Here is a 26,136-nt window from a genome sequence, read left to right on the forward strand (position 1 = left end):
CTCATTTTGAACCTCCAGTACCTAGAATAATGAAAATTCAATTAATTAGGCCATATTAACATTAATTAATCACCACAAACGGGGATATATACCATTAATTTGTACAATTATCACTTTTACACATTTTTTACCCACTCATCAATTTTGTATTCAATTTATAGTAAATTTCACACGATTTATTATTTTATTTAATAATATAATTATAAATAATTTAAAAAATAATGTTTTTCAAATATATTTTATAATGTTTAGACATTTTCTTATCCAATCAAATATTTTTCTAAGATTTCTTGTACTATTTATTTTTATTAAATTATTTATAATAGAGTTATATACTCTAATTTTTGGATGATAACTTTTATACATTTATTGGTTAGTCACATATTTTTCTTAAATTTATTTTAATTTTTTAATTTTTATTTAAATAATTTAATTATAATTACATTTATTAATTATATATATTTATTTTAGTTTGATAATTTTTACACATTTTCTTGGCCAATTATATATTTTCTTAGATTTATGATAAAATTGACTATTTTTATCCTTTTTTTACTATAATAATTTAATTATAAGTAAATTATTAATTATATTTTAATTTTCCAGTGATAATTTTACACATTTGCTTATTCATTCACCAACATATTAGGAGATAAGTAGAAAAAATGATTTGCTCATTTGAAGGACAAATTTCATGATTAGGCAAATAATTTTCCCTCCTAATTTGATTTACCTTGCAATCAAACAAAGTAACATAGCAAATTTTCTTGACAAAATGATTTTTTTTTTTTTTAAGAATTTGCCTCATAAACGAACATGTCTTTAGTTTCTTAATCAAATCCAAATCAAATTTGACCAAGACTGAGTTATAGTCGATTTAATCCTTCCAAGTGGACGTTATATTCTTCAGGGACCTCCTGTGAGGGTGCACCCTCATTTACCTGGTACGTGTGATGTGCGGGCGCGTTGCACGTGCCCCAAGAATATGGTCTATAGATTGGGCAAAAACCATAAAAAATCGATTATATGATACTAATTTTTAAAGAAAAACACTTTACTTACTAAGTTAGTAAGGAAAATTTCCTACCCACATCACCTTATAGCATTCAAATACTAGATAAAAAATATTTTTTACTTTTTATTTGTTGTTAATTGGAGTTTCCTTTTGAAATCTAGAAGACTGTGATGGTGGATTACCAATATGGTAATCCACGTGGGCCCAAGCCAACAACCCTTAGTAAGATTTGAAATCTTACTAAGTTAGTGAGGTTAGCCCAACTCTGTTTAAATGAGGATAGTTGGTTCTACTTTTAATTGGGGTATTAATAATCTATCCAATCAGTGGGTTGCGGGGCAATTCTATCCTAATTATTTTACTTGACAGAATCCACGTATGGGGGTATGTGAATCTTCGATAGGGACCACAAGTTGGATATTAGGATTCATTATCGATGGTTAGATAGAGTCCCGTACTTCACAAAATTATTGTTGGATTCAGATTGATCCACGTGTCACCTTAAAATAACCACATAAACCTTTGGAGACCAGACAAGAGTGCGGCGCATCCGGAGGGAAATCTAAGTGGGCCCAATAAAAAATATTGTGGCCGGTAGTAGCTTTAAATAAATAGGTGAAGAAATCGGCCGACAAAGCTTATTAGTGATTGATTGAGAAGTGGGTTTGCTTTAGTGCTTTACTATATGGTTATCTAAAATTGTATTTCGGCCTCTTAAATGCCAAGTGTTAAATCATATGGCCCCACTAAACACTTTTTGGACAATCTATTTGTCGATGAATGGGCTGATTGGTGATTTCTAAATGTTGGTTTGGGACGGTTGGGTGTTAAAAAATAATCAACCCAATGGAGTGTGCTTCACGTGGTCTTTGCTTGACAAATTCATCGAAGTGTCCTTCTCCCACGTCTTTAGAGAGACTAACAGGACTACCGACATGTTTGCTTCCTACCAGAATAGTATAGGTTGTACTGAATTAGATTGTGAGTCGCTCTCTAACGATCTTGTCTCTATTATTTTTCAGGATGCGTGTAGTATCTTAATTCTTCGATTATAGTTGGTCTAGGTCTGCCCTAATCCCGTTGACCTTTAAAAAAATAAAAATAAATAAAGGATATAATTTGAATATATTACTTGTACATGAACATAATATAATAGAGAATTGGCTCCTCACCTTAAGCATTACATAGTCATATTTTGAATTCATGCCTTTTAACGAGCAAGTACTTGTGTTTACGTAATCTCGATGTGATACATGTACGATACAAGATTAAGGACATCTCTTATACCATCCTATATGTGATTTTCAAAATAGATCTTTATCTCCTACCCATTAGATGGGATTCGATTTAAATTTGAATCCATCATTTTCTTTCACACCATCTGACATCTTTATTACAACAGAACCCATAAATCGATCATGAAGTTCTCCATTTCTTCCAATTCCGCACAATTAAGAGAACTAATATTTCTTGGACATTGTAAATGATGCAAGTTAAGTGGATCCACATATGCACCATGCAGACTAACCACATGTGAGGTAAAAAAATATAGTCAACGGGATAAGGGTAATTATATCATTTCACATTTATTTACTCCTATAAATAAGACAAGATGGTCACATTTGAAGGGATTCTATCTTTAGAAGGATTATCTCCACTTTTCTCATGGATTGAACAAAACTATATTAGAATCAAACTTTATGCATAAAATTTTTGTCAATTTTTGGATTGTTTTTGTTGGCTCTAAAGGTTTGATATAAGCCTAGAAAGACTTATACCCCCACTTGTAGCCATTTTAAGAGTGGGTGTGTGCAAAGTGTATGCATGGGATGGACTCATCAAAAGAAAATTACCTACTAAAAAGACTTACTCTCTAGCTTTATTGCCATAAAAAAAGATTTTAAAAAAATGAGAAACTATTATTTTAGGAAACTTAAAGTATAAGAAAAGTAAATAAAGTAAATCATCTACATTATAAATTTAAATTGCATGGAAATAAAGAATATAAAATAATTTAATCTATTACTCTCATGAAGCTTATTGAGGATTTATTGGGGGAGATTACTTTTAAGAGGGATTACTCTCTCTCTTCAAGTCTTTAAACTAGAAATTTAAAGAACTACATTAGAAAGCAATAAAGTAAACTAAATAGAGAAAAATGCTTGAAAGTAAAGAGAAAGGGGAGAGTGAGAGTAAGGTGATTAGAAGTGGAGGTTGAAGGGTTTAGTCCCACATTGGTCTTCTTCTTCTTCTATGAATTTTAGGAGAGATTTGAGAGAATATGGAGGCTTGAGATACTAAGAAGGGATTTGGGTAGAATTTTGGGTCATCAAAATGAGTTTTTTCTATTTGTCTTGGAAAGATCTCTTATTTATACGATTTTGGGAGACCCTTGGAGATAAATTGGTCTTAATTCTTCAAATTTTCATTAATTTTACTAAAATCTTCATGGAAAGCACCACTTTCACATTCTAACATTGATCTTGATATTTTTATCATTTTTTTAGGTTTTACATTACGTAAAAACTGAAAATTCGATAGAAAAAATTGATAGGTCAAGGATCACGAATTATAAAATTTGAATTTTGACGGTCTAGGATCGTCGAAATTCTAGATATTTTCATATTAGACGGTTTAGAGCTGTTGAATTTCTCCCATCCTTCATTAATTTGATAGTTTCGGTTCGTCGAAAAAAAATTTGACAATGAAAAATGCGATGCCAATTCGACCCCCTTGTCCGTCAAATTTGGGTTTTTTTTGCATTGTGTTACCAATCTTGATCATCAATGTGTAAGATGGTAAAAATTCAAAAATTCTAGAGAATTCTTGATGAAGATTAGAATGGTCTTAAGACATTGACCTTGAGTCAATTGTGAAGGAATTAAGTCAAATGACATGTAACTAGATGATAAGTTTTTGACCTCTTTGATCGCTTCTTTTTAAAGAATCTCTAACAAAGTAAGGATACATTGGTCATTAGGTAGAAGTTCTGGAGAATTCTTCAGGGTGAGCAAAAGTGTCATAGGCTTTGAAAATTGGTCAAATTAGATTGAATGTCATGGAAGTTATGTGAATTTTGAAGAATGTTAGAAGGGTAGAAGAGGGATTTGCTTTAATGAGTCCTAACAAATTTACGGTAGGAATGTAATTATCTTGAAGTGTGAACTAAGCACAACAAAGTCTTTGTTAGAATATTTGTGAAATTACGAGAAGGCCAAAGTGGTGGAATTATTGAAGAGTTGAATCGAGGATAATAAAGCAAAAATGAGAAATTTCTGGAGGGAAAAACTATTCAAAAGAGGGATTAGGCGGTCATTTTTTCTAAGAAAATTTGAGTGCACATGGGTATAAAACTGTTTTAACTATCTGGGTTGAATTCAAAGTTCGATCATACTAAATTTTGCCTTTGGTGTGTGTGTGAGATAATTTCAGGATTAAATATGGCTTGAACGAAGTTAAGGTTCAATCATGCTTAAAATTTTCTTTGAAAATGTCGTTTGGACCATTTGACTTCTCGAAAGTTGGGTTTTAAATTTTTTTTTTTAAAATTCCTTAAGTTAAGCCCATTTTTGAAAGGTTATTAATGCTCTCGAACTCAACCTAGGCAAAAATAAGGTGTCTACAAGGTGGAAAAAACATAATCAATAAGAGAAAGGTAATTAAGTCATTTCATTTTCATTTGCTCCCATAAATAAGATAAGATGGTCACATTTGAAGGGGCTTTCTCTTTGGAAGGATTATCACGACTTCTCTCCCACAAGGCTCTCTCGCATATCCTTCACTTGGCTCTCTCATCGGACTTCATATTTTCTATCTCCAATTTTACTTTTCATTTATAATGGGCTTTCTTCATTTCTCATGTAATGTAATATTATAATAACTTCAAGAATAGTGGAACGACTTTTCAAAGCCCGGGGACATTACGCAAATTTTGGATGAATCTTGTAAAGAAAGCTTTGTATTTTACTCTCTCTCTTTCTTTTTTCTTTTTAATACTTATTATGCCACACACAAACTTTAGTCGAGGCATCACTTACCTTAGTTATCGTAGGCCAAGATTGTACAGAGAAAATCAAGACCTAACGTAATACCAACATCAAATTTCCATGAAACATGGTTTAAGCGGTGTTGGGGCTACCTTAAATACCACTTTGCATGTGAGGTGCATAAAGACCTTATCCCTCGTGTACATAATAAAAACTAGGTCTCGACGAACATATTTTATGTTGGTTGTATTCTAGTAGAAGATTTTGAAAAAGTTGAAAATTTTATTTTATATCATATGGTGGTGGTGTATGATGGTAAAATTTCTACCTTAATTGTTATTGGTATTTATTACGATTGCCAAAAGACGGGTCGGGTTGAACCCTAACCTTCAATTAAAGCGATGTGCTACAACTTAAATACTGTAGATTGAAAATATCATGTACAGGATTCATAACAAATTAGAAAAATACTTGAAAGTCCAAGGTCAATCTATAGAGATTATATCAAAAGTGAATTTTTCATGCATTGAAAACTACGAAAACAATAATGTATGCATTGAAAAATATTTGATCTAAACTACGAAAACAAATGAATTTTCCATGCGTATGGAGAAAAATGAAAGGATTTAAATAAAAAATAAAAAGTGCTAAGGTTTTGGGATTCCATATAGCACTTCCTTACATCTCTCTTGTGATGATCTTATCCCAATAAGAATTTTAGTAAAACTAGACTTAATCTTACTGAAATTTTTTAACAATTAATAATTAAATAAATTTCTCAAAAAGATAATATTTTAATGTCATGGATTTACATTAAAACCTCGTAATTACTATGTCCCTTGGAATTCTTGTTTTTGATATAATAAGAATTTATATTAAATCAAGAAAGTATATAAACATGGAACTTTATCCAAAATAAAAATCATCTACTTAAAAGGAGAATAATTATTGCATAAGAATCTAATTGATGATAAAAAATTTGACATACATAAGACATAAAATGGGTGGATTTTATTCGAAATATAGTGATCTGAATTTAGCGGGTTTGGTTCTTTCGAGTATATCATAATAAAAAAATGGGTCGGATATGGGTTGATGTCCCTTAATTCGAGTTGGACACAAATCTAGCCTTATATTCTCCTAGATCCGAATGATATATTACTTTTAAAATTATATTTTTATATTTTTCAAGTTATATTTCTTCAACTAACAAGTGCTGGGCACATAGATGATGACTTCCCTTCAAAAAGGAAGAGGTCTTAGGTTCAAACCTCCTTTTGGCCACCCCATGAATTTTAAATATTGTAAAAAAAAATTTGAACAATTCAAAATTATTCGACCCGACCAACTTGAATCAATTAATTCGGTTAGGTCGAATTCAAATGTAGGTTTAATGAAAGCAAAATGGTTTGGATATGATTTTAGCTAATAGGATCTGAGTCGGATTTGGATCCAAATATTGAATTAGGTAAAATTTTGGATATGAATATAGATATGCCCATATTCGGTTCAAATTCGACCCATTTTAAGTCTTAGACATAAGAAATAACTAGGTTTCCTCCTTAGCCTTAGCTATGAATTCGACTAACCTTCTTCATAGACAACTCAATCAAAATCTTGAATAACAATCTAGAAGAAGAATTAGAAAAAGGAAATAGAAGAAAAAGAGAACTCTAGAAAATAAATAAATTAGGAGGAGAAATAAAATAGAAATAAATAAAAATAAAATAAAATGAGAGATATATAGATGTAAGTAATAAGGTGACATGTTGAAAAATAGAAAGAAAAAGTAAGAGATATGAAAAAAATATTTCAAAAAGGAAAAAAAATGAAAGATGGAGAGATTTTGTATTTACCTTAAAGAGAGAGAGAGAGAGAGAGCTTTGCTTTTCTTTTTTTGTTTTTTTTTGAAAATTTTTCATTGTATTTATCTTACAATTCCTTCTCTCTCGTTTTAGAAGTTTTTCTTCACTAAAAGTTCATATCTAGAATTTTTCAGGAGCAAATCCTCTATAGAGCCCAGCAACAATTTGGACAGTTGATAGTATGCCACATGAACCACAAATTAAAATTACATCTTTCAAAATGATTTGGAAATTGGGAGTTCAGTAACTATCCATTTTTAGATCTAAGTCATCAACACAAGGGATTATGGTGCTATTTTTCATTCATGTGGCACTCTCTTACCTGTAGAGAAAGTGCTACAGGAAATAAATACTAAAGAGGATCTGCTCCCCATTTTTTTCCCATACTTAACACTTACTAAATAGAAATTAAATCAATTAAGCTCGATAAATCACACTAATATCAATTTAAAAATATAAAAACTAGTCATATGTATTGAAAATACTCTTAAAATCCGGACTCCTAATATTTTATTTATAAAATAAATTACTTAAAATTTTCCTTTACCAACCAATCATGCTTATTTTTTCAATACACATGACGTCATCTTATTAGTTCATCAGCTTAGTACATAAATTTTTTAAGAATAAATTCGTACTCAACTAGTGAAATTGACAAAAGTTTGTGGTCGGTAATACCATGTTAGTGAAGAAATTAGATGACTAAATAAATTATTATTATTTCATTTCTTTTCTTATATTGCAAATAATTCTCAAATTGTTCTAGAATTTTGTGTAGGTAAATCATAAAATCTTAAAGAGTAAATTTTACCAACCAAAGAAATTAGTGCAGTGTGAGAGACCAATATACAAAGGTAGGTCCCACTTCTGTATGGGTCCCTGATTGGACATATCTTCTTTAGCGTCCGTAACTTTTTAATTACAAAATTCCGTTAATTTTGCTATTTTCATTGCGGAAAATCAGGGTACAACTTACATGCAGATCCGCGTTTGTGTCTAGAGATATTTTTTTTAAAAAAATATTTATTTATTTAATGTTAAAATCGAATATCCATATCTAACAAGGTTAATATAGTAATTTAATATTTTTATTTGACATAAATACCCTCAATAAAAAGAAGAAATCCTGGTGAAGTAAATGGGGCAAGTCGTAAAAAGGTGTTTCCTTAAAAAAAAATTATACATCAAACACAGCTGTCAGATAGGACTTGTTCTAGTGTTAGAGAAAGAAGGCGCGGCTTTCCGCTTGGTTCGGTCACGCGGATTTACGTGACACGTGTCAATATAAAGTTGGTTAGATATCCAATGAAGCGATTCAAGAGGAACAACACGGGCTCGCCGAGGCAAGTCACACCACGGGACAATTAATAAGGTGATTTAAACACGCCCCTTCGTGTTTTGATCATAATTAGAGATACTCCTTTATTTTCAAACTGATGACACCTTGACCAATTTTGACCAAGAGATTTACATAAAATCACCTAATTATCCTTGTTCTTTAAGCTCTAGTAAAAGTTTATTGATTACTCTAAATGATAATACCATCTTTAAGCTATTAACATTTTTAGACAGAATACTCTTGCCCTATTCGATGTTACCATCTGTAAGCTATTAAACATTTTTTGATAATTACCGCAAAATTTCTATCTTTAAACTATTGTTCAGATAGTTATCTAAGGAACAAAATCTTGAAATTGTCAGAGCAGATCAAAGTTGTTTCATGTAATTACTCATCCACAATCTTTTAGAGCTAAATAAAGCTAGTTACTTTTTAGAGAATTAGTTGCGATACAAATTTTTTTATTTTACTTTATCATAAATGTAGAGTGTTTTTAAGATTTTTCACTCCTCGAGATGTACAAAACTTTCGATTAGACTAGTTGTTCTGTGATTCCCCGACTTTGCTCCCAAGCCCTTTGATCTCCCAACTCTTTTCCCTTCAGTTGTTGTTGACACGACTAGCTTCTAGTTCTGTAATGACTGAAGGAAGAAGAATGAGACCCTAGTGTAGTGTCTGTCAAGGGTTCTCCGAAGATCAAGTTAGTAACTAAAATGTAATAAATAATAAATGATGATGGTTAATAATGAAGAAGATGATGAATAGTAAGTATCAAAGTGTATTCCTATCTTTTTTATTTGTAGAAAGGATTTTTCTCCAAACCCTTTCTCTAATTTTGATAGGGGATTTATAGTTATGAGTCTGGGACAAGTGTCACCACACGGGTTGTCCATATTTATTATTGAATAAGGCATGAGTTGGATGTGGTTGTTGATTATGTCCTTGGATTACACACCCATATCTCATTAATGTCAGCACTTATATTTGATTTAAATGATTATAATGCATTAATTGCTGAGTTGATTTGATTTTATTGTTCAGGGTTGGTTAGTCAAAGAATTTTGCTATCAACATTATTTTGATAAGTACCCGTGGGTATCACATTTTATGTGAAGATTTACTTTTTGATTTATCTTCGACCATATTCAATTCTTTATCTTATCATATCCAAGGTTTCTCCTTCAAAAAGAAAACTTCGGTTCGGATTTTCCTCAGTCGATACATTAATACTCGACGTTTTATATTTCTCAACATTTTTGTAGATAATACTAGCATTCAGGTCAAACCTACTGAATTGTAAGGACACATGTCATCCTCTTGCGATGTGATAGAAATGAGCTCCACGTTAAATCCACTACTAATAGGTTGATCCAAATTTTCAATTGGGTGTGTAAGATTTGATTGACCCAAAGCATCTGTGCTATATTAAATGAAGAGTGTCATTTTCAATGTTAAGATAAACTATTTTTAATCTATTCAACTTATCTTCAATCCATAATTTTTAATATTTTGTAGAAATTCTTAACATTAGTACTCAAAATTTCACCCCTCTTACTCATCCAGAATCTTAACTTTTACTTAATTGATGGTTAAGAAATATAGAATCAAGGTGAAAGCCTCTACCTTAAGATTATTTATTTTGAAGAGAAATTCTTTAGGTTTTTGGGTAGATATTGAGATAAGGGTATTTTAGTCATTTGAATCAATTACACAAGGACCTAAGTCAAACTGATTTGTGATTATTTTGAAAATATAAGAGGTTTTTCTAATATTAGTTAAGCACGGAGGGGAGCCTTTAAATCTATCGCCAAATATGTAACTGCCGTCTACATTTCCGTCTGCACTCTGTACCTAATAACTAAAAACCAAACACACCAGACGACAAGCATCAAAACGGTCGTTAAAGAAAGCCGCCCGACTTTTCTTTAGACACGTGTCACTTATCCCATAAGCCACGTTAACAGACAAAAACAATTATAACATGCCACCACCCTAGGAGCGGGGGCGGCGGCAGAAGGGCTGTCAAACACCTCGTTGACTGGGCCGAATATTATCTATCTCCTCGCCGATCAAAACAATTAATCTCTCACCCGTCTTTCTATATAAAGGATCCCTCACTCAACCTCTCCAAAACAAACACCACTGGAAAGAAGTAGAACCAAAAAAAACCCAAAGAAACAAAAATGGCTCCAAGAGAGAAGACTAACGGCGTTAAGGGAACTAAAGTTAACGGTGACGGTAAAGAAGTGCATTTCAGAGGTGTGAGGAAGAGACCTTGGGGACGATACGCTGCTGAGATTAGAGATCCAGGCAAGAAAAGCCGTGTCTGGTTGGGTACGTTCGACACGGCTGAAGAGGCGGCGAAGGCTTACGACACGGCCGCTAGAGAGTTTCGCGGCGCGAAGGCTAAAACTAACTTTCCTTTCCCTTCTGAAACCCTCGACATCAACATCAAGAGCAACAACGAGAGTCCGAGCCAGAGCAGTACTGTGGAGTCTTCAAGCCGAGGAGGTTTCATGCCTGCGCCTATGGTTAATCCCTCACCGTTGGATCTAGATCTGATGCAACGCAGCGGAGCCGTTCGATTTCCGTTTAGTAATCCTCTTCAACATCAACAACATGCTGCAACAGCAGGGATTTTACCGACAGCGAATGATCTATTTTTCTTTGATGCGATGATGCGATCAGAGAGGATGAACAACCGACGGCTCAGATTTGAACCTAGTTTTGCTGATTTTCATGTTGGTGGGGTCCAGAGCGACTCTGATTCGTCCTCTGTTATTAATTATAACGATCAGATCCCGCAGAAGAGAGTTCTTGATTTTGATCTTAACTATCCTCCACCAGAAGTCGCTTGATGTGGTCAGATTTTTAGATCAACATTGACGAAGATCGCAAGGCCGATTTTATGTTTTTATTTTTATTTTTATTTTTATATTTTTGCTTAAAAAGGGGAAAAAAAAACGGAAGAATATGAGAGAGGAAGTCAGATCTGATGTAAATAATTGACAAAGGTCTTTGTTTTTTGCAACTGAGAAATCCAGAGATTCTCAAATGTTGTTTGATCAAGTATGCTTCTGCTTCTACTTTCTAATGTACTTTTTTTTTTTAAATTATAAATTTAATATTTTCTTCTTGATCTTTTATATTTTTATTTAATTATCTTTTCTTCGTTTTGATAATTTTATTTATCTTCATAACTAATTCTAAAAAGGCTATTTAATTTTAATAAATGAAAAGAAAAAAATATGTTCACTGTGTATTGTAATGAAGCCACGTGTAATGCTTACAGTTTGACCAATTGGTAGACCTTTGTATTAAGGTCAGTGTGGCATGTTGATTTGTAGCCATTGCATCTGGCTCTGAAAAATTGGTGTGGCAATAGAACCTCTCATTTTTCCTCAAATTTATGGTGTGATTTGGACAAATCCCTCTCCCTTTTGATGAATATTTTAGATACATCCCTGTTATAAACTGATGAACATGCCCCTTTGATCTTTGTCTATTTCAGTAAAGACTTAAAAAAGGTCGCCTTTGTCTTCAATCTGTAACTTAAAATATTTTATTTTACTTCATTAAATTAGTCATTTAAAACCAAAATTGTTTTGACTTTTGTTTTTTTTTTCAAACTTTAAATTCAATTTTAAGATTCTTTAAGTACTTCAAATATTAAAAAATAAAATCGGATTTTCTAGCATGAGAAGTAGTGAGGGGTTCTTGAGTAGAGGTTGAAGATGAGTGCATTTAAGTCATTTTAATTAAATTATAATAAGAAGACCACAGTCAAGGGTTATAAATTCATCAGTTTGAATTTACAGGGGGTATCTAAAATATTGGCCAAAACGTGTGAAAGAGGGGGTTATTTTTAAATAACTCTAAAATTTCTTTATAATTAGGTGATACACGTGGGGCCCACGTCAGTACGGTCACAGTCACATATTTTAATAAGGACGGCACCGACGGCTAATACCACATGGTCACGCGACAGGATGAGAAACTGTGTGTTATTGGAATTTGTGGGGGGTCCACAACTCATACGTGTTGACGACATATATGGAAAAACACCATCACGTGCCACGTGTATGTCAGTCGTACGGTCTCTGTTAGTCTTTCACTCGGTTTTTATCTTTCTTTCTTTCTTGTAAGGAGACAAAGTGGGACCCACAAGCCATTGTAGGTGGGGGAAGCGCGGCGGCCGCTTTTAAGTGGGCCCCATCTACAAAGTCGCAATCAATGGGCTGAAAAGATATTGCTTTTATTTTTTTTAATTTTTTTTATAGTACGACATGAGGTGGAATATAAATGCATGCATGATACATCATACATGGCACGTGGGGGTTGTACGTACAAGCCATAGAAGATTTGACACGTGGAGTTTTCGTTGAAAAATGAGACAATTAAGAATACGGGTCGGGTCGGGTCGGCGTGATTTGGATTTAAAGTGGTGGGATCTACCAAAAGTTCAGCTCTGTTTCCAGATTCGCCACGTTTCCCGCGTAAGGGGGGCATTATTAGTAAAAGTGACCGCTATAAGAAGGAAAGTTCATATGGCCGACTACTCCTGTGTTACCTTTAAGAGTGCGATGTGTAGCCGCGTGAGGTGACCGAACCTCTATTGTCAAGTATTTTTCGTGATAGTTGGGGCTGATATATAATTAAGTGTTTGGAGCGTTTGAAGGTGGGGGCTACATGGATAAAATAATATCCGTGAGTGATAGAGAGTAGAATGCATCACCACCATTCATCTTTTATCAGATAGAGCACCAAGAAGAAGATTAGGGGTGTCAATGGTTGAGTTCGGATCGGGGTTTGATTCTGTCCTAATCCTTATACTCCATACTTAACTTGGATCAGAGTTGAATTGATTGATTTTTGAGTTCTGTACAAGTATAAATTTGTTTTTCGAGGATTCCAGAATTTTGTTGGGACACTTAAATAAGTTCTCCTTTAGAATTTGGACTCTCGAAAAAAGGGGGAGAGGACCTGCAAAGCAACTTCTCCAAGAATCAAATTAGCCCAAAGAATTTCTCATAAAGTGTAACTTTTTTGATTGATATCCCCTCCTTTTATAGGCCTCTAGGACTCTTAGATCCCTACTAATCTTTGATTCAAGAGAGAATATATTCCGTGAAATTTGATATAATCCCATATCCTTTGGTGATTGTCTTTGACACTGATTGATTTTTTGAGCTTTTACTTTTATTGATCTCATTCAACACGACACATGGCTATTTCGATTAGTTTAGTATTTTATCCTCCATGGGTTCTATAAGAAAATATTAATTTTATGCAATTTTATAATGTTTTTTATTTTTTTTTTATTTTATCAAAATAGAGATCCAATATTTACCCTAATTGGTTAGAGATAAAAGTGAACTCATTATAAGATGCAAGTGAGTATGAGATCAGAATATGCACAAAATTATTACATCCACATTTAACCAATAGCAAGATTTTTGAAAAAATGGTGATTCCCAAAAGAAGGAGGGAAAATTACTAGACATTTTACATTTGTTGAAACTGATTCCCAAGATATTCTTCGTTGAAAAATTTATCCTAAAAATATTTGATAAAATAACAAAACTCATAAAATACTTGTTAGAGCTACTAAATTACAAAATAACATTCAATTATTAGTATAAATTAAATTAAAATTATATAATCAAAAAATAAAATAAAATTATATCATCTTATCTTAGATGGAGTCTAAGCATATTAATATGATCATATAACATATATTGAAAAAGTAAAGATATCATGCATGAATACAAGGCTTGGGCTGTTTGTTTGCACTTATTTTCAGTAGTTAACACTGAAAAAAAAATAATTCAACACTTTTTGTCAAATCAGTATATTTGTTTACTCCATATTTGCAGCACTTATGGTTGAAAAATAAATGAAGTTGGATCATTTAATTTTTTCGCTGAAGCGGTAAGCACCGATCTTTTTTGACACGGACAAGTATACCCTTATACTTAAAAGGATATTACCTCTTATGTCCCATGAATAATGATATAAGTACCCTGCAAATTAATTAGACAACCCACACCATAGTCAAATTATTGTCTTATATGGATTAAAAGTTTTTGAATGAGCTGATTTTTGGCGAGGATGATCTCTACAATGAGGAGATCATCCTCACAAAAAATCAGCCCATCCTAAAATCTCTAACCCTATCTAAACAAGTTTAAGAACTGTAAATCGTTCATTTTTTTTTTTTTGGAAACCTATTTTGATATGGTTAGAAGTTTCAAAATGGGCTGATTTTTGGTGAGGATAATCTCCAGACCATATAGATTATCCTCACCAAAAATCGGCTCATTCAAACAAATTTAACTCATATAAGACAAAAAAAAAAAAATGGTTATGGTGTAGGTTGTCCTTATTAATTCGTGGGGTGCTTTTATAATTACCCATCTTTCATTTTCATCGAAAATTATTCATAAAAAATTAAGTTCTTTCATCTTTGAAATAAGATGATGGGATGCTCCAATTATTACTACGAGAGAGAAGATTGTCCGTGTTGTATGAACATATTTAAATTTGGATGAGAAAATTATTTATCTTGTAATTTAAAATTTTGATACAATGAATTGTGTATGTGATTTAGAATATCAAAATATATTATCTTTTACATTTATGCTCTTTTTATTATGTGTGATGTGAATAAACAGTTAAAACAGTTAAATAGCATATATGTGATTGAAAAGGGTAATATAATTATTTTATCAACTTTCAACAGTAATTAACAAACGATATTCTGTGATTACAATACTTAATTTGAATCAGTTCAACATAATTCAAATAGGTAAATAGACAAACATTCTCAGCACTTAAATTCAACACTTGTACAATTTCAATAATTATAGTCTTTCAACACTTACTTGCTCAATTTAACAAACGGCCCCTTAATTGTTTGCTCATTAATCAAGTACCTAATTGTAGAGGAAAATAGTTGTAATACATCAAGGCCTAACATGTGTCAAGATCCTATTGAAGAGTAGAACAAATTAAAGAAGGCTTCTACACCGAATAAGTGGTACCTAGATCAAATCAACAGCCCCAGTCCTACTTGATTATAGGTCAAGGTAAAGATAGATACCTGCTCTGATGACAGAGCAGGGCAAAGTTGGTAAGCATGTGCAAATCTCAATCTAGCCATTGGCCTCTTGATTTAAAGGATAAATCCCAAGAATCTAACAATATTAAACAAAGTAATTCTAATTCAGTAGAGTTTCCTTTTGGATAAGGGATTTCCCATGATCAAATCCTGAGTTTAAAGAGAACAAGGGGGAAATTCTTATTGTGGGAGAAACCCAATAAGAGGGAGAGAGATCGAAGGAAAAATGATCTTATCGTTTTTCCTTCAAGAGGAGATGGAGAACCTACCAATCTTTTCTTTTGGTAAATTAATAACTTGGGAGTCAAAAGATTCTTGACAAGTACCAACCACCAGACGATGGAGGGAGTAAGGAGCATTCAATGGTGTTGCAGCGCAGAGTTGATAGAGATAAACCCCAAAGAACCTCTACATATATATTTACGTGGTGTATAATTAATGTAACATTCTCATTCTCATTTCCATGTAGAATATTGTTGTTTTTCACTCTGAAGGTCTTAAATACTTATATATTAATCTTCATCTCCACACGGTATATGTTTTTTTATTGTATTTTATGACTTGTGAATCCATTTTAATGTCTGCGTTATCATTCTCTACCACATTTTTTTAATTTTTTTATTTAATGAAAATTGTATTTGTTTCCACACTGACTGAAACATTTCTATTTCCTGATAGATTAAAATAGACATTGAAATCACAATTACAAATTTTGTTTCTTCTCCAAAACAACAAAAACCACATTTTGGGTATTCTTTCTTAGGCAGTTTCAACAGAAGAAGGGTTGTACCAGCCATGGTGGATCTCCACAACCTTCTTTCTTCTAGCGAGACGAGACTTCCTGTGGGCTCCGGTGTTCCTGTGGAGCGATCCTGCTTTCACTGCCTTGTCAATGGCCGAGTATGCCTCAGCAATCAGTTTCTCAATTGTAAGGATTTCTCCAGATTCTGCATCTGTCTTCTTCTTGAGGACATCCAATGCTTCAAATACCTGAAAATACAAATCGTGAATCAACGCTTTGTTATTTATTCATTCTCACTTTTCTTCTATGGTTTGCTCACCCTGCTTTTTCTTAGGTCTTTAGTTTATTCATCTAGGCTCATGGTTTTAAACTTGTTTTGACATCTCGTCTCGTCCATGAACGAGACTGAGTTGTCTCGGACGAGTTTTCCGATATGTTTGAGTTGTCTCGTTCAACCATGAGAAAAATGAACCATGTCTGATCTGTTTGACTTGTCTATCCATCTCATTGGTGGGCGATACCGAGATGTATCGGACGAGTCGTTGTGGTCTCAGACAAGATTTAAAACCATGTTTAGGTTTTTGCCTTTTCTTGTTCAAAGTGTTAAATCTTCGTTGCCACTAATAACGGTAGAAATTTAATAATAATACACAAATGCTCAAATAAAATAATCACCACCAGCATAGGCTCTAATATTACCATGTGACACTCTTCACTCTTCAGGCCTACTTGATTCCATGAATGTTTGGCCTATCACTAAAAGTAGTAGGACAAGAATTTATGGGGTCAGTGACCCAAAGAGTGCCACGTGGCAAGATTCACAACATTCGAGACAGGTATTTTCTGACAAACACCTAAGCTATACATATAGCCTCAATGTGGGGCTTCCCCAAAACACTCAAAACCTTATTTAAAAAAGATCATAAAGAATATGATGACGATGCATAAGTGACGGTAAATCGTTGGTATATGAGAAGGATTGTAGGAAGCAGAAGTGGGTATGGTATGGGACTTGGGTATAGGAGAAGGGAAACAACATTTGCAAACCGATATTAATTGAATTATTTTAGGAAGAGGAGCAGAATGAGATTCCAAAGCGGGAGAGGAAGTGAGAGCGTCACCTAAGGTGGAAGGTTCTTGCAACTAAATATTTATCCTTGCTTAACCTTTGTTCAAGAAAATACAAAAGGTTGCTTTATGCAATATTATGACTATATAATCCAAGTAATTGAGGGTTTAAATTCAAATGAGAAATCAAATTTAAAAACTAGTTTGAGCTTCAAGCTTCAACTAGTTTAACAGACAAATTCTAAGAATTTAGTGGAGGACAAGAATCTGTATCAACCATCTGGTGCAAGCACATAAGGAGATTGTTGAGTCCATGATTCGTTAAGTATTGGCAATATCTCTGCTTTAATCTTACACAAATTGGAGACTTCGTCTTCTCGACTCTATTACGTGATCTAAAGTTTAGATCCAAACTAAAAAATTCAACTTTGAATTAATTGATTAAAATCAACTACAACCATTTTAATTTGTGAGAAAGCTAATTGATCTCCAACATTTCATGAAATCTATGATGCCCATATCCAATATCCATCCTTCACTGTTGCTTGATGCACACTTGAGCTAATTCCTATTAATTGTACTCCATAAGCCCTAATCTTTTAGTTGAAATTTCAATAACTATTAATAGTGAGCTTCCTACAAGTTAGTGAATCAACACAATCTGCATTTATATATTTCATAACCTCATATGATCCCATTCTGAAAACTTCATTAAGGTGCATTTTCAAGAATCCTGCAGAAAAAGTTTTGCCAAAACAGCTATGAGTCTCGGTCAAGTAGCACTGACATTCCTAGTTCCTGTGCACATGATCTCTTATAAAAAAAAAAAGTATTATATGATTGGTATAAGTTATTGTTGATAGGCTTTTTTGCACCAAGGCTGGCATGTGTCCCAAAGACGCCAGCTAGGGCGTACAGATGCCAGCAAGGCACATATGTCAGTACCATAACGTTGGGTCATGACGTCGTACACCAACGAGGGCCCCTAGTGGCACACAACTAGTTGTTGCACTAGTGTCACACCTAGCCACAATGAGGTGCCAACAAAGTACCCACGCAAGCGGCTTGCATCTAGCGAGCAAGCAGCATGCAAAACACCATGATCACAGGGTTAGGACTGACCAGCCAGGGGGGAGTGGTATGAGGTTAGGATTCAATGAGCCCTAAGTGAGAGATCCTATGTTGGTAGATAGATAGATGTGCAAAGCCTGGGGAGTTTCTGTTTCGCGCGATAGAGGTGTCAATGTTGCTGGCAACATCCTTAACAAACTCCCAAGTTGACCTACTGACACAAGTAGGGACAGAGGGAAAGTCAACTTGGGATAGTGACTTATTCTACCAGCCCACCTATCACCTCGGTTGGGCCCCTTCGTTACAAAGAGAAAGATACCCCTCTATAAATCCATGTAATCCTTCAGATGGGACATCTATCATTAAACCTTCAAAAACACCCACTTTATGCACATTCTTTATCCCCACACATTTCTTTCTCTCTCAACGAGTTGTGCAACGATATAGAGGCACCTCGTTGATCACCCAAATCGTCCATAAACAGTAGGCATTGTGGGTCGCTAGGGGTTTGAGAGTATCTCTTTAGGTGTTAAAAGTATTTCCGTATTTGCAATGGTCATTCCTTTTAACAACTCCTCGAATGACCCTAATATCACCAGGGGTATCCCCATGATGGAATCCGGTTACTCAAGTATAAGAGCATTGACTGTATTAGCCACTATGTTGTCTGTCTGCTCAGGCTCTCCGTCATTGTTGATCATATTTTGCGATGGCTCAGCCCGATTCCTTCCACGTTTCATTCTTAAAATCTCTCTTCAGTGGAATCATCAAAATGTTTACCATAAGCACGAAAAGTGGATAAAGTCTTGTACATGTGAATAGATTTGAAGAATGACTAGAATCCAATGTCTACTTAAGCTAATAAAATGGTCGTATGATCAATGTTGGGTTGGGGAAAGATAAGATAGAACTGATGGGACCTAAATTAGGAGGGTGCAAGACCATATGATAGAGAGGGATAGGGAGAGTGAGAGAAAGAGACCCTTTTATATAAATCCAAATGGTCCCTAAGATATGACATATATCATTAGACCCTCAAAGAGCACCCACACTTTGCACATTCTCTTTGTCCCACACCTATCTCTCTCTCTTCTTATATTTTCTCTCACTCTCCCTCTTCGCCACCTAGTCTCTCACCCCTCCTGGTTCAAGTCCCATCAGTCTTATCTTGTCTCTTCCTCAACCCAATAGTGACCATATAGACATGTTATTGACAAAAGTGGATATCAGATCCTAATCATCCCACGAATCTATATACGTGTACAAGATCTTAACCACTTTTTATTCTTTTGATGAACATTTTAGTGACTCAACTGGAGAGAGATTTCGGGGATGAGACGCACAAAGAATCAAACTAAACCATCGCGAAGTATGACCAACAACGACGGAGAACTTGAGCAGACAATCAACGCGACGCCTGACACGATCAATGCTCCTTGGTGGCATTAGGAGCACTCAGAAAGCTATTACAAGGAATGGTCGGAGAAAACGCGAATATACTCTAGCACCTAATGAAACTCTCCTAGGCCCCTAACTACCCACAATAACTTGCTGTTGTGGACGATTTGGGTGTTCAATGGGGAGCCTCGACATCCACCATTGCACAACTCATTGAGGAGCCTTTGTCTCCTAAGGGCCTCACGCCTCGTCTTCCTTAAACCCAAGGGTTTGTGACAGTCATTGAGCTAACTCGATTTTTTGAACAGGAAATGTCTCAAAAAAAAGAAAGATGTTTCCATGATTATTGCCCTTTATACCCCAACTCACTCCAACAAAAACCCTATCCAAAGGGGTATATCATACCCATTTTCTCGTTATACGATGGGAGGGGTAATGTGAGGGAGGATGTGTCAAGATTCATAGGGTCAAGGGCCAAACACGATCACAAGGTCAAGGAGTTTTCAAAATCATTAACCAGCAAAGCTTACACTTGGTATAACTTGCCAACTGGTTCGGTGTAGATCCAAAAGTAGATGGCAAACCTTTTTGACATAAAGTTTTTCTATGTTCGTGAGCAAGGTGACTCCAACTGATCTTGGGCGTCTAAGATAAAATGAGAACAAGCATCTAAATGCTTTTGTAAGAAAGTTTCCTAATGTTGCAATGGACTGTTATGAGCAAGTTGAAGAGGCTCGGTCGGTCGAAATATGCATTAACGGGATGTTGATCTCATATCACGCGTTACTAGAGAACTTAAGACTGGCTAGCTTCTCGGAGTTGCATAAGGCCACTAAATGGAAGTGGCAACAGTGCTTACCCCTCAAAAGAGTAATCCCGCAAAAACCTTGGAAGCTACCAAAGTGGGGGTGCATGGAGAAGAGGCTGGTACATTAGATCTCCACCTTAGAAAGACAGCCTAAGAGACAAATTTCTTGGGGATGTGAAGTCCCAGTCAATAGGGGGAAGAAAGAGAACATGATATACCCGACTTCCCCTATAGTATGGAGGAAGTAGAACAAATCCTTAATGCTTGGATCAAGGATAATGTGATCAAATTACCACCAATCAGACAAGAGGTATTGCCAAGAAATATTAAAAAACACTCCTTAATAAATTTGATTACCATCTTTGTCATGACATAAAGGAAGGAATTGTCCTCTTTGCCCCTCCATTAATCACTCAATTACGTTTTCACCCAACGTTTCTTTGTAAACAAGTACATCTTGAAGGGTTGAGTCCCATGAACTCAAAGGCTTCTCTAAACATATCCTAAAGGTAATTTACCACACTAACTTCCATGTAATCTTGAATTTTAATACACGTGAGAGGGTGAAGACCACCTCATTAGGAATAAGAGTATATACCCTCATCAAGGTTTTATTTGAAAATTTTCTCTATGATGAGGGTATGGATCATTTAATCCTTCAAAGTATTCTCTAGAAATTAAGAGGCAATTACTATCTTAACCCTAATTAGTTGAGACCCATGAAATAGTAATTGACCACAAAGACCCCCCAATTGAAGATAACTCCATACCCGTATCAAGATAAGATTTGAAATTCTCTATCTCTTGATCATCATGATTGGTAAGACTCATTAAAGTGTAAATTATCATCAAAAGCCTCTATGATGAAGGGTAACCAAGGTCCATCTAAGTCTTTTTTGCAATTATCTTAATTCTAGGATTTTTGGACCATTTTATCCCCATGAGATCTTGACAAGCTATAAACAGGCAAGGCTCGCAAGGCTTGAGCATCCAATTTTCCTTGCTTTAAAACTCTATCAAATTTTCTTCTCAAGAGCCTTTCCTACACCAAAGCCCAACCCAAATCCCCTCTCAAGCCTTCCATCACCCTTCAAGAACACCTCTACTCTTCTTCAACCTTGAAAAGTAACCTTGAAGATTTAAGATCCAAGAAGGAGAAAAAGAAGAATAAAATTAAGGTGGGTTATACTCTTTTTTTTTTGGGCCTTTGCATTCCCTCTTCCTACTTCTACCCCCCTCACTTTATTTTCTTTCTTTCATTAGAACCTTAAATCAATCAAGCCCTTATCTTATCTAGTAAACCGGTAAATCCACCCGAAAATTGAAGGTCGAATGGGAAATCGGGAAAAAAATGATGAATAGGTCCCACTTAGACAATTTTAGAACCAAGCATATAGTGTAGAACATCTTAATATCCATGTAATTTAGAGTATCTAAACATTCATGTAGGGTAAGCAGCCATAATGGCAAAATATGGTTAGAGAGTACACCTTTTTCGTGACGTGATCCTCACCAATGTCAGCCCATAATAAGTTCCATGGGAACATTAGTATCCTCTATATGGTTTAGGTTCATAATGGCAAAAGAATGGTTAAAGAGTATATCATCTTCATGAGATGATCCTCACCATGGTAAATCCATAATAAGCTCCGTGGGGGCTCTTCACATACATTTATGTAGTTAGAACATTTGCATACATACATCTAATTATAACATACATCTCATGTAGATCTAAGCATTAAAATGGAGAAATCACAAAGGAGACATTCTCATCCATGGAGTAGCTTCCCCAAATCCTTTGCCAACAAAAATTGAGCCCCACTTTAGCCACATTCATCAAGCATACTTCATTACTCAAAAAAATGCTACAATTAAAAGAATATTTCCCTCATGATTTTCCATTCATAAGTCTAAGCAAACATTCAAAACCCCAAATCACTAGGAACCTTCAATTCATTCTACACCTCTCACACACAAACATTTAAATTCTCATGCATTTGGAGTTAATCTAAATTCATGCACTATTACATCATCATCTTGCATAAAAAGGACATACAAAAGGTTGCCAAAATCCATTCGGTTAACCGAAACTACTGTCCAAAATTGGTGAGATTTCATAACTTGGATTTCACCTCATTCTAACTCAAAATGTTTTCAAAAACGATCTAGATTCCTTGCACTTGGCCAAGACCTAGGTAACCACCAACTTGGTGGGTAGGATGGGGTGTCTAACACCTTCCCATCCTTCAACTGAATCTCCCTACCTGAATCTCATTGTTAAGAACTCGAGTCATTATTTCCTTTGATTGAGTTTTAAAGAAAATTGATTTTAGGTGACCATTCACACCTTAAAACTCTATGAATGGAGGTGACTCCAAAAATTAAGTAATATGTGGTTTCCTAACTAGAAACCCCTCATCTCTACATCTAAAGCCTATCTTTGCAGTTTAGGTAAGAATCCAAGTCTCTCGATACCATCAAGTTTCGCCAATCATTACATTCCTTGATAATTTGTTGAATCTTCCTAGGTAGGTTTAAGAACATTCTTTTACAAAAAGTATTCAAGGGAAGTTGCTGCACATACAATCTTCCTTGTTATTTCCCACTCAATACTATTGCGAACGATTTAATGACTCTTTTTACGAATCAAATTGCAGATTCTGCATATAACTTGTAGCAAACATTGTTCTGGATACAAACAACAAAAGATACCTAAGCTTTGCAAGGTGACACTTCGAGTAAAGATAATTTATTCAACCATGAAGATGAACACTCTGAGTTGCTCTGTTAAATCTATATATCGCAAATTTCCCTAAGCCCATTACTATATTTCTCTCTTTCTTCCATATAAATTCTAAGAAAAAGAAACCCACTCACTGGATGAAGGCAATTCATTTTTACTTCTTTTTTTCTCAAAAGTACAGTTGATGAATATTGCACACTGAAAATAAATATACCCACATTTTTTTGGTATTCAAGATGGGGTTTGGCAGGAACCCTATCCACAACGGAAAAAAAAAAGAACAATCATTTTTTGTTTTTTACATTGCCATTTTTATCTTTCTGAATAACTTACAAAAACAACCCACGTTCTACCAAGGAATCTCTTCCTCTTCCAGAAAATTATTCTCAAGCACTCACCAAAATCAAAGGGCTCTGAGTTGTTTGAGTAGAAAAACAATTGTGTTTTATCCATGATCTAGGCAATGTACGAAAATATCAAACAAAACACACAGAGCATGGGCCTTGTTCTTAAAGCTACCGAAATGCCTACTGATTCACGTAGTTTGTTAAGTTATCCAAACTTGAGAGTGTGCAAAGTGTCCCCATGACTTCAATACCTAACTTGGTGATGAGAACATTCCTTAAAGAAAATTATTCGTCATCCCTGACGATGGCAGCATGAATCTTCTTTTTGGCCATTCCACTAATCTTGAGCCATGTCTTCAGATGAGGTGTGGTATGGTGCAGCGTTGTCCACATTGAAGACAGAATGTGGGTAACTTCCCACTATGGAAGACACAAGTCCACAACTTTAGCTACCTTCTATGAAGACTAACACCTAACCCCAACTCATATTCTACCTTGCCTCTCATCTCATTTCATTTACCCATGGTTTAGAATATCAGAATGTAATAAATATATCGGTTGATACATATCGGTATCAGCCGAGATCGATACAAAAAATTGAATGTTTTGGGAATGTATCGAAATGTATTGGTCTTGTATCAAATGATTAGCCAATACTATATCGATTTTTTCATTTTCCGAAACATTCAATCAATACGATATTTTAAACCTTGCCACTACCACTACTTCGTTTCAGTTACTTACCAAGAAAACTAAAGGACTCATTAGATTTTTTATTTTTTGTTCTAAAAAAATAAAGAAAAAGGAAGTCCATTGTCACAGACCCAGCCCCCTCATCGCATAGCAACCGTGCAACACTCAGAAACCCATGATTTAGCTAAAGTCGGACTTACCCCCAATGAGTCCCAAAAGTTCCCCCAACTCTCTAAGGCACTCAAACACACTCAAGAATCCAAGGGATTGCTCACATTGTTAGAGTTTAACAATGGATGGTATGTGATAATAAGCATAAATCCAACAAAGGAAACAAAGTAAATAAATCCCATTAAGCATAATGTATATAAATTTGGCAGAAAATCATACATATCAAAGCTTAAAACCTCAATTGAAAATAAAAGGGTACCTTCTTCATCCTAGTTTTTAACTCTGATTTCTTGGATTTGTGATACACGCGTCTCTTCTCGGCTTGCCGAGCCCTCTTAGCCGCAGAATCAACCTTTTTCGGAGCTGCTTCGCAAACAACAGACCTACGTGTCGGTCTCTCGACTACCTTCAATGCTAAACTACCTAAAACAGACCAACACCCACAAATTCAGAAATCAGAATTTCGTTTAGTTTCAACAAATAAGAACATGGGTTCATGTTTTGGAACCCAGAGCTGAATAAACGCAACATTAGAGGGGAAAAAGGAAGAATTAATGAAATGGGTAGTGGAGGACTATCTTCAATGATAAACTACCTAAAAGTAAAACAGACTAACACCCACAATTCAGAATTTCGTTTTATTATAAAAATAAAATAAAATAAGAACATGGGTTCATGTTTTGGAAGCCAGACTGCCAGAGATGAATAAATGCAAAATTTGAGGGGGGGGAAAAAAGGAAGAATAAACGAAATGGGTAGTTGAAGAGATGAGTTGGAGAGGAGAAGAAACAAAGAAACAAAGTTGGGGTTTATTTGTTTTTTTTCTTACCTTTTGAGAAGGAAGTAATATCTGAAAGGTTTCTGGAGAAACTGAGAGACTTCATTGTAGTGGTGGAATTAGCCAGAATGAGTGAAGAGTTGCTGTTGGGGATGATGGAAAGCTGTTTGGGAAGACCATAGCAAGAAGAAAGGCAGTGAAGGGCAGCCATCTCTCTCTCTCTCTGCGCCTTATCAGCAATGTCCCCTTATCCCTCTTTTGCCTCTCTTTCATTATACAAGCCTTATCAGAATCATGGTTTCAAAACTCGGTCTAACGACTCGTCTCGTTCAAGAAGGAGACCGAGTTGTCTCGGACAAGTCAACTCGTTATACACAAGATAAAGTTTATCCTTGTCGGATACGGATTCGGATATTAACATTTCGAATCCGATAATAGTCGATTTAAAATAATATATAATATATATTATTTTATTTATATAATATATATAATTTATTATATACACAATATAATATATAATAGGTTTTTTAAATAATAAAAAATCAATTGAATAAGAAAAAATTGTATTTTTTTTAATATACAAATTATTCGAATTCAGATAGAGTTTTAGAATATATATCGGATTCGAATTCGAATTCAGATATCATATGAAAATTTTCAAATTTGGATATTACTATATTCGAACCGATAAGCATCCGTTGACAATCTTAAGATAAACCATGTAACTTGGTTTACAACTCTTTAATGCACTCAAACACACTCAAGAGTACAAGAGATTGCTCACATTCATATATAAATATAATTTTTTTGTCATATAAAGCAAGGTAGATTAGAAGATGTTTAATCATAAAATTGTTTTTCATTTATATTATAATAATTTAAATTTAAAATTTTATTATAATTAAAATATACAAAATCTGATTTTATTGATTTGTCTAAGATTTTCAAAATATCATCAAAGTCATCTCATTTGTCTTGTGATATTTGCAGGT

The 26,136-nt window shown here is 34.4% G+C and overlaps 2 protein-coding genes across 2 annotated transcripts; one reads left to right on the forward strand and one right to left on the reverse strand.

The window, feature by feature from the left end:
• The first annotated feature begins 10,321 nt into the window (after positions 1 to 10,321).
• On the forward strand, positions 10,322 to 11,344 carry LOC147387624 (ethylene-responsive transcription factor 4-like). The gene has a single exon (XM_086421673.1). It carries the CDS (start codon positions 10,389 to 10,391, stop codon positions 11,061 to 11,063), a length of 675 nt encoding a protein of 224 aa, XP_086277799.1. The 5' UTR covers positions 10,322 to 10,388; the 3' UTR covers positions 11,064 to 11,344.
• Positions 11,345 to 15,975: 4,631 nt separating this feature from the next.
• Positions 15,976 to 25,409, reverse strand: PRPS20 (chloroplast 30S ribosomal protein S20). Its single transcript, XM_086421220.1, has 3 exons — positions 25,196 to 25,409; positions 24,626 to 24,789; positions 15,976 to 16,315 (listed from the first exon to the last, which is right to left on the reverse strand). Exons 1-3 carry the CDS (start codon positions 25,353 to 25,355, stop codon positions 16,085 to 16,087), a joined length of 555 nt encoding a protein of 184 aa, XP_086277346.1. The 5' UTR covers positions 25,356 to 25,409; the 3' UTR covers positions 15,976 to 16,084.
• Between the last annotated feature and the right edge of the window lie 727 nt (positions 25,410 to 26,136).

The sequence above is a fragment of the Akebia trifoliata genome, chromosome 13 (assembly GCF_017979445.1).
Source record: "Akebia trifoliata isolate Shusen 1 chromosome 13, ASM1797944v1, whole genome shotgun sequence".
Classification (NCBI taxonomy): Eukaryota; Viridiplantae; Streptophyta; class Magnoliopsida; order Ranunculales; family Lardizabalaceae; genus Akebia; species Akebia trifoliata.